At 42.4% G+C, this 10,066-nt stretch overlaps 1 protein-coding gene across 1 annotated transcript; it reads right to left on the bottom strand.

The window, feature by feature from the left end:
* Positions 1-1,422: 1,422 nt before the first annotated feature.
* Positions 1,423-2,529, bottom strand: LOC142985826 (uncharacterized). Its single transcript, XM_076134069.1, has one exon. The coding sequence runs from the start codon at positions 2,527-2,529 to the stop codon at positions 1,423-1,425; it is 1,107 nt and encodes a 368-aa protein (XP_075990184.1).
* Positions 2,530-10,066: the final 7,537 nt, after the last annotated feature.

Genomic DNA, 10,066 nt, shown 5'->3' with positions numbered 1-10,066 from the left:
AAAGGATCGCCATACATTTACAATACATTTGGAATAAGAAACGCGTGAGAAAAGTCCAGTTAAAACACAACACACACACATTTATAAGAGGGGCCCCTCCAATGCACACATCAATGCATATCCGGCTATCAATAAAAATGACTCTTGGAATGAAATATGATGCCCTAGTAGTGAATATTTTGGGAAAACGTGACGATATGGGCGGGGCCCCACAGTTGCACACACACATCTTATATTCTTATTGCATACACTTTCACCAGTTTTCGATATGAAATATCTCCTAGTTGTTCTTGGTGCACTTGTAGCTAAGAAAACGTGACATTGCTGCTAATATTCCGCGATGCAAAAAGAAATAAACGACGCGAGGGAGGGAAACCCTTGTTTCTACTCGTAATTCCATCGGAAGGTATTTTTTATATGTATACCAGATATTATATATGTATATTTGTATGCCGAAGGAAATAACGTAAGGCTAATTAAAGTGTTGCTTTAAGCTGAAATAAAAAAAAAACAAAAAAAAGTTACGTTTTCGGATCATAATTTCATAGATCATAATTGTTCATTCCTAAATGAAAAATTATTATTTGTGTGCACTGAAGGGGTTTTTTCGCATCAGATTGATTAATTTTGTCTATTTTAGAGTAGATACCTTATTTTTTTTATGAAAATTAAGATATTAATATATTTAAATGCATATTATATAAAAGGCATTCCTGGTAAACATTATAATATATGTCTGACAAAATGAAGGACTTTTTAAAATTTGGTTGGTAATAAATAATAGTCCGTCCCTGGGGGGACGAGTCATTTCATAACATCCGGTACTAGGGCATCAGGAGAGGGCAAGAGTAAATATCTCGTGGACACACGCAACTTGCACAGGTGTGGGGCCCCCACCCCAAATGAAAATTGTAGGGCGTATGAATTTGTATCTCGTGTAGCCTCATAGGACATCCGCTACGCCTCTTTGAATGATTGGCGGGCATCGGGGCCCCGCCTAATAATATTGCACTTTCGCAGGTTCGCGAATCCGAGGCAACACACCAATGACTTTTCGAAGTTATGTGTGTATTAGAAATAATTATCACATGCTCCAACGGTGAAGGAAAAACATCGTGAGGAAACCTTGCATGCCTAAAATTTGTTAAATACATTTATTGAGGGCATGCAAAGTCCCCAACCCGCACTTGGCCAGCGTGGTGGACTCAAGGCCTAACCCCTCCCTCATTACGGGAGGAGACCCTTGCCCAGCAGTGGGACATTAATGGGTTAAATTTATGTTATAATATATATATTTTATTTTTTTATTTATTTATTTATTCATTTATTTCAGGCAACTGAGGCCCATAGAAAATACAATAAACAAATTACAAATTAAAAATATAAATATACTAATACATACATAATTAATATAACTTATAATTATACACGATTACTACTATTGTGCAGCGTCGGCGTCGTGTATCGCGCAGTATCGGGTATCCGGCCACGGAATCGCCGGAAAACAACACCTTTCGGCCAAAATTCTGGCTCCATGAACTTTGTGAGATGCTCAGTTGGCACTCTCACCACGAAGGCATTAAAACCCACATTGTGACGTGATTCCAACCTCTGAACTCTCAAAGTCCACTTCGTTTTCGTCTGTATGTACTCTACAATCTCTTCAACCTTTGTAGAGTAATGCAGTCTGGACACGTACAGCGGCGTCACTGGTACAGCGGGACGCAGCAAGTAATTTGGTCCGGTCGGTCCAGTGCCGCACTTGTTCTGGCTCGGCTTCTTTTTCTTCTTCTGTACCATGATGAAGCCATCCTTGTCGGCCTGTTCCTTCGGTTGCTCTGTGTTGTCCTTCTGGGTGGATAGGCAGCTCTTCTGTTTAACCCCTTTTATAATTTGTCGCTTTGTCTGCGCTGCAGGTGTTTTCTTAGCGACTATATCGGCGTAGGCACGTGCAGGGGTCGTTGTACCTACGCGTGATGTCACAGAGGCCGGTGTAGAGGCGCATGCGACGACGGCGGCGAGCAAAGCTTCGTCAGCGATATCGGCAGCTGGTGACGCACTTGAGTTCGCCGATGCAAAACTGCTTATGGAGGCAGTCTGCGGTCCGCGGCGAGTGTTCACCTTTGAGGCCTCTGGTGACCTAATTACTGAACCAACGTTGTGCAATGATGTAATTTCTGCACGCAGCTCAGCAATGATAGTGTCTGAGGCCTCTAGTCTGGACTGCATCTTAGTCATCTCAGCTTTTAACGACGTGATGTCCTTCAGCAGTCTCGTTACATCGACGTGATCGAACATGACGGGAGGCAGTTTACTGAGCTCTTTCGCCACGAAGTCAGGCACGTCGTCTGGGTCGGTCTTCTTCAACATATCAATTATATCTTGAAGACTCTTCTCGGAGCCCTCTCTGCGACGAGACGGCATCTGGTCCAGTTTTCCAAGAGACTGGAACAGTAGCAGCTTTGCGCTGCTGACATCTTCCTCCTTGAAATTGGATCGGCATATTTGCAATATGCTCACCTCATCCATGTAATCAATTGCATGGACAAGGAACGCCAATAATTCGTTTAATATGAGTTTTTTCGAACTCATAATGTCACCGTGCAGCGGCTATGGCCGCGCCAAACGCGAATAAAATAATTCGTGCCGTGTACAGTGGATACACGTCCGTAGCGCCTCTATAGATTTTTGATATTCTGGTGTCCAATGTTTTGGAAATTGTGAGCTGGACTGTTTGTCGACAGCATAGTGGCGTTTTTCGAAGGACAGAAATATTGTAACATTTTTTTTATGTACAGTTTTGTAAAGCTTTCTGAATTGATATTTGCTAGCATCTGGTTATTCAGGCCTGATGTTTAGAATGTCGCACTGGGCCAAGTTCTAAACATCAAGCGTTAATTTTATAATATATGAAATGCGAATTTCGCACGTCATATATTACTATCTTAACTTACTCAAACACTAGAGGTACTTAGTACCACTAGTGCAAACAGTCAACCGACTAATGGCGGTCAAACCATTCTAACACGGTGGAAGGAAATAGCGAGACACAAGACGGGCAGCAGCGTCTTGTGATGAGCCTTCCGCCACTGCGATCGCCAACCCGCCTGCCAAGCGTGGCGATTATGGCACAACCCCCCCATAATAATGGCACAAAAAGATCGGCCCCTAGTCCCCGGCGGCCCCGCTATTCCTGACTATGGTAGCGGTCATGGTAACGGCGGGGCAAGGGGTGCTAAGAATCCCCGGCAGCGATCAGGCTACCACAACCGACGACAACTGGCCCTGGCAACATATAACACGCGCACACTGCGGACCGACGAGAAGTTAGTCGAACTGGAGGAAGAATTGAGCAGGATACGATGGGACATTGTAGGGTTATCTGAAGTCCGAAGACAGGGGGAGGACTCAATAATCCTTAAGTCAGGTAACCTGCTCTATTTCCGGGAGGGCGACCAGCAGTCCCAGGGTGGTGTCGGGTTTATCATCCACAAGTCCCTCGTGAACAACGTGGTGAAGATCGAGAGTGTGTCGACAAGGGTGGCGTACCTGATACTCAGAATTACCAAAAGGTATTCGTTGAAGGTCATCCAGGTCTACGCCCCGACTTCGGCACATTCCGACGATGAGGTGGAGGCTATGTACGAGGATATATCCCGGGCTATACATAGCTCCCAGACCTACTTCACCGTTGTCATGGGAGACTTCAACGCGAAACTGGGCACACGTTGCGGTAATGAGTTGAAAGTGGGGCAATTTGGGTATGGGCAACGAAACGCGCGGGGTCAACTGCTGGCCGACTTCATGGAGAGGGAAGGACTCTTTATGATGAACTCCTTCTTCAGGAAGCGGAATCACCGCAAGTGGTCCTGGGTGGGTCCCGATGGTGCGACCAAAAATGAGATCGACTTCATCATGTCGACCAAACGGCGCATATTCAATGATGTCTCTGTGATCAATGCGGTGAAAACCGGGAGCGATCACCGAATGGTAAGAGGCACATTGAATCTGAACATAGCGCTCGAACGGTCACGACTGATGAAGTCCACGCTCCGACCGGCACCTGCTCATATTCAAAACCCCGAGAGCTTTCAACTCGAACTACGTAACCGCTTCGAGTGCTTAGGTGAGTGCGTAGATGTGGATGATTATAGCAACAGGCTCGTGGAAACTGTCCAGATGACTGGGTCCAAGTTCTTTAAGACCCAGCATCCAAAAAGAACTAAAAACCTCTCAGACCCTACCCTACAGCTCATGGAAGAACGACGTAGGATGGTTCTGCAGTCCTCCGGTGACGTGACAGTCTGCCGGCGGCTCAATCGACAGATCTCAAAGTCCCTGAAACGCGATACACGCCAATTCAACACCAAATGTGTTGAAGAGGCTATTGAGCTGAACAGGGGCTCTAAGGTGTTTGCCAGGGATCTGTCCATTGGGCAAAGCCGGCTGACCAAACTGAAGACCGAGGACGGCAGGATCATATCTTCCAGAGCTGAGCTCATGGGTGAGGTAGAGAAGTTCTACGGACAGTTATACACGTCCACAAGATCACCTGTTTGCAGTGCGGCAAGATCCAAGAGCCGCACTAACCCGACACTATACCGAAGATATCCCGGACATCGACCTGTGCGAGATTAGTATGGCTCTCAGACAGCTCAAGAACAACAAGGCTCCAGGTGATGACGGAATAACAGCAGAGCTTCTAAAAGCGGGCGGACAGCCGATATTAGAACCTCTCCGAAAACTGTTTAATTCCGTCATTCACGAGGGTACCACGCCTAAGGCATGGCACAGGAGCGTGGTGGTGCTGTTCTTTAAAAAGGGCGATAAAGCTCTTTTGAAGAACTATAGGCCCATCTCGCTCCTGAGTCACGTCTACAAGCTGTTCTGGAGAGTTATTACGAATCGTCTCGCTAACAGGTTCGATGACTTCCAGCCTCACGAACAAGCCGGTTTCCGAAAAGGCTTTAGTACCATAGACCACATACATACGCTGCGGCAGGTTATACAAAAGTCCGAGGAGTATAACCGGCCCCTATGTTTAGCGTTTGTGGACTATGAGAAAGCCTTCGATTCGATCGAGACCTGGGCAGTGCTATAGTCTCTCCAGAGGTGCCAAATTGACTATCGGTACATCGAAGAGTTGAAGTGCTTATGCGAAAACGCCACCATGTCAGTCCGCCTTCAAGACCAGAACTCGAAACCTATCCAGCTGCGGCGTGGCGTGAGACAGGGAGATGTAATATCTCCGAAACTGTTCACCGCTGCACTGGAAGACGTCTTCAAGCTTCTGGATTGGAGAGGACTCGGCATCAACGTCAATGGCGAGTATTTGACTCACCTTCGATTTGCCGACGATATCGTAGTCATGGCTGAGACCATGGAAGACCTAGGCGCAATGCTCGATGACCTCAGTAGCGTATCCCAACAAGTGGGTCTCAAAATGAACATGGACAAGACAAAAATCATGTCGAACCACCATGTCAGACCCACCCCTGTCAAGATCGGCGACGCTACACTCGAAGTTGTTGACGATTACGTCTACCTAGGACAAACTGTCCAGTTAGGTAGGTCCAATTTCGAGAAAGAGGTCACTCGTCGAATCCAACTCGGCTGGGCAGCGTTCGGGAGGCTCCGACACATCTTCTCGTCCGAATTACCGCAGTGTCTCAAGACGAAAATCTTTGACCAGTGTGTGTTGCCAGTGATGACCTATGGCGCTGAAACGTGGTCGCTCACTATGGGCCTTATCAGATGGCTCAAAGTCACCCAGAGGGCAATGGAGAGGGCTATGCTCGGAGTTTCCCTGCGAGATCGAATCAGAAATGAGGAGATCCGCAGGAGAACCAAAGTAACCGATATAGCCCTAAGAGTTGCGAACCTCAAGTGGCAGTGGGCAGGACACATAGCTCGCAGAACCGACGGCCGTTGGGGCAGAAAGGTTCTGGAGTGGCGACCACGAACCGGGAAACGTAGTGTTGGCAGGCCCCCAACAAGATGGACCGACGACCTGGTAAGGGTCGCCGGAGTCCGATGGATGAGGGCGGCCCAGGACCGGTCCTATTGGCGCTCGATGGGGGAGGCCTTTGTCCAGCAGTGGACGATTCCCGGCTGAGATGATGATGACTCAAACACTTGGTATCAGATGGTGGATAGTGACAGATGTATGTAGTGATAGGTCATGTAGCTTGCCTTATCATTATCGTCGTCAACTGCCTAAGGTCAAAATCATACAATATGGCGTTTATTGGTAACGTATGTACAAAAATATTGTAAAATCGGACCTCACATGAATGGGCGGGGCCCCAAATATGCACACCTTCGTCACTACATCCGAATTCTGGATAATGCGACCTATTGGTAGCTTCTGGTATCCTAGTGTCGCATGTTTTCAAACACGAGACGTTATTGCACCACTGTTTCAGAACTACATAGTTTAAAATACATTTTACCTATTTTGTTTCGAAGAGATTACAATACAATCAAAATCAGGGCGTCCACTAACCGTCTGGCATTCAAGGCCAAAGTTCGGGATCTCTTGCTGAACAAAGTCGCAATATCATCTCTATTTTCATAGTTTTTTGGTATTTATTTATGATATTTATATAGTATTATTTATTATTTTACTAGTTTTTTAATACCTTATTATGTATTATAATTAAGCTTTATTTGTTTATCTTGTTCAACTCACTGCTTCACCTCTATTATACATCTACTTCTTCTTATCTCTGCATCACCCGTAGGTTGACTGGTAGAGAGTGCCAATGGCATTAAGTCCGCCATTATACAAAGTTTGTATATAAAGTAAATAAATAAATAAATACAATAAAAAAGAAATGAATTATGTTTAATATAACTATATGGGATTGTAATGATAATGGCATTTTATATTTTTGGTGATTATCGAATTTGGTCTATTTTGTACTTAGAGATAGATTATCTTGAAGTAATTGTCTTGAACAAAGAACTCAAGATATTGAGAAAATATGCCGCTGTATGTTCTTCAAATTACAATGTTCTTCATCTGAACTTTTTACATCACTTACTACAAGCATTTAAGTATTTAAATATTTTAGGCGATGAACTTTTGGTAAAAGAACAACACTCAACATAACGCGTATAATTTGGACAACTCAACACATACAAACGTATAAAATTAAATAAAAAATTCCCAGCTTATCTATTCCTATCGATTTTTTTAGTATGGCATTCATGGTGGTCTCCATCTTCACCTCTCCCCTTCTCCTGTGTTCCCAGTGACCAATGTTTTGGAAAACTGATACCAGGCTACCGGGTCAATCGCAGCAAGTGGTCAACTGCTATATTTTATTTCAGCAAGCATTGTGTGTGTGCGCCCGGGGCCCCGCCTATTCGCAACACAGACGTGCATAAACGTACATGTCATTGTGTGGGAACTCTACTGGGCTTCCCGTGACGTGTATGGTTTAACTTCTGGTAGCCTAGTGTTCAATGTTTTGGGAAAAAAATGATAAATTGTTCATAAACAGAATAGGTAATTTGCATTATAAAATAAAATGACTTTTCATTGTGAATAAGAAATGGTAGTTCAAATGTAAGTTCAAGATTATGTTTGCTATTTAGCATTATAGTTGTAAATTATAATATTATCTGCCGGTCCTCTATGGCAAGATGCATAGGTGTGAATAAATTAGCTGCAGGGATCGTAACAAGTGACGTTCTATGACCTCAGCCTCTATTTATAGTATATGCAAAATATAAGGTTTCTATTTCTTTTGAATATTCTTAGGATTTTATTAATTATGTGATCAAATAAACTTTTCACGATCATTTTAAAACAGACAAAATACTATTTTTTGCAAATAATAACAGTTTTTACTTACTGTCCAATCTGTTACTGAGTCACGTTTTTCATAACAATCGTTACTAGGGCATCAAAACGTTACAAGAGTTGTAGTGGTCAACATTGTGAGTTACATATGTGTGCATCAGTGGGGCTCCGGGCCCCGCCTACCGTGGACAGGGGTTGGTTGTAAAACTTGTCAATGAAAATTCGCCCTCTGCATACTGCAATAAAGCACTATCTACGTCGAATGATTTAAATGTATTTTCAATATTTATTTCGTACCTCTACTTCCTAGCATCTCCTGGTACCTTAGTACTCAATGCTTGGGAAAACGTGACAGAGACTATATCCTTAAAGACTGAGGTAATAAAATATTTAAATGAAAGAAAGTATACAAATTATATATAAAAAAACTATCTAACGAATAAACATGATTTCCACCTGTTGAGTATTGAAATAGAAGAAGGTAAAAACATTATCATAAATAAATACTAGTTTAAATAAAAAATAATACATCATCACCATCATTGGCCTGTGTCCATCTATTGCACATGATTCAGGTGGCGTCAGATAGAGGAATATTTGCAATGAGGGAACATCTTCGTTCGTGACTTAAAAGGCCTATGCGGGAGTGACAACCGCGACCGCATTTATGGCAGATGATAGAGCCCGGGGTCGATGGTGGGTTGGAGGCAAATAAAAAATAATACAGATGTAGTAAATTATCTTTAAGCGACTTGTCCCGCCGATACAGAGAACCCATTTTTTTTTAAATATCATTGTAAACATAATTTCAAATGTATAAATAACATTACGTATTCGAACACGGCATCAAAGTTACTAACTAATATTAGAAATTTTTTTTCGCACCAGTATACTAATATCTATGTAGTCACGTTTTCCATAACAACCGATACCAGGATATCAAAACTTTGCAAGAGTTAGCAATACTCCCAGCATTATTTATAACCGGTGTTTGCATCGGTGGGGCCCCGCCCAATCAAAATTGAAAGGTGCTTCAAACATGGCGGCGTGATAATTCACTACAAATGCATACTGTATATTTAAGGACACTTTCCACAGATACAATTTTGCTCTTCCTTCCTCTCCGTACCTCTTGGTAGCTCCTGTTATCGTAGTGTTGCATGTTTTGGAAAACGTGTCTGGTAACTACGACATAGGGTTCATTTTAAAAGTATGAAAATGGTGTTAATCTCTTTATCTTCATTTAGTTTGTTTTATTTTATTTAGTTTGTTTCGGTGTTCCACTCTTGAGCAAACGCCTTAACTTTGAATTTCAGGTCCCACTTTCATCGTCATAGTATTTTTTTAAATAATCGATTAACAGATTTATTAACTGAAATCAAGGGTTTTTTGAGTAAATAAAAAGAAAAAAATAAATCTTATGAACAAAGTTCTTAGACTTAGCTATTCTAGTATCAGAAATATTCTGGTTTGCTACTGGCTTACTACAGTCTATCAAGTTGTCATTCAAATGCTGGTAGAAGACCGATAAAAGTATTTACATGTCTCTTGTGAAAAAAACAGAGTAATACTATTTGTTCACGTCCAATAAAGACATAGCCTGTATTACGTTTTTCACAACAACCGATACCAGGACATCAGAAAATGGCGATTCAAATTGTTGGATGTATGCATGTGCAGAGGTGGGGCCCCGCCCAATCATAATTGAAAGGTGTATCAAATATGGCGGCAGCTTCATAACTCACGTGTATGCAATACACACGCATTGCACACAGCTACAACACTACATGTTATTGGATGAACATGATTGTATAAGGGGGCCCACATGTTATACCCACTTGCCGTCTAACAGTTACTCTTGGTAACTCCTGATATCTTAGTAGTTTATGCCTTGGAAAACGTGACTGCTGCCGAGCGAGAGTGCGCATAGGGTTCAAATGGTTATTTTGAGAATGTTCAATTAGTTTTATGGGATATTTTGTAATTATCAATCATAATAACACTTTTTAACCTTTTTTTTATAATTCGGTTTTAGACATTGCGCTGTGTCTTAGGCCCGTGTTTAAAATATGTTTGCGATACATGTAACCAATATTAACTTTAATATAGGCGTAATGTGAATAATGACGTATTTTTAAATAACAAAAATAATTTGTTTTCATAAAAAATACCGAAACAAGTGTTAATATGCTAACTGACTGTATACATATGTGGTGAGAAACTATATTATATAGAGATACCGTGTGTCACATTTTT

The sequence above is a fragment of the Anticarsia gemmatalis genome, chromosome W (assembly GCF_050436995.1).
Source record: "Anticarsia gemmatalis isolate Benzon Research Colony breed Stoneville strain chromosome W, ilAntGemm2 primary, whole genome shotgun sequence".
Lineage (NCBI taxonomy): Eukaryota > Metazoa > Arthropoda > Insecta > Lepidoptera > Erebidae > Anticarsia > Anticarsia gemmatalis.
Note: the sequence above shows the minus strand (reverse complement) of the source record. Positions and strands in the feature narration are given on the sequence as shown.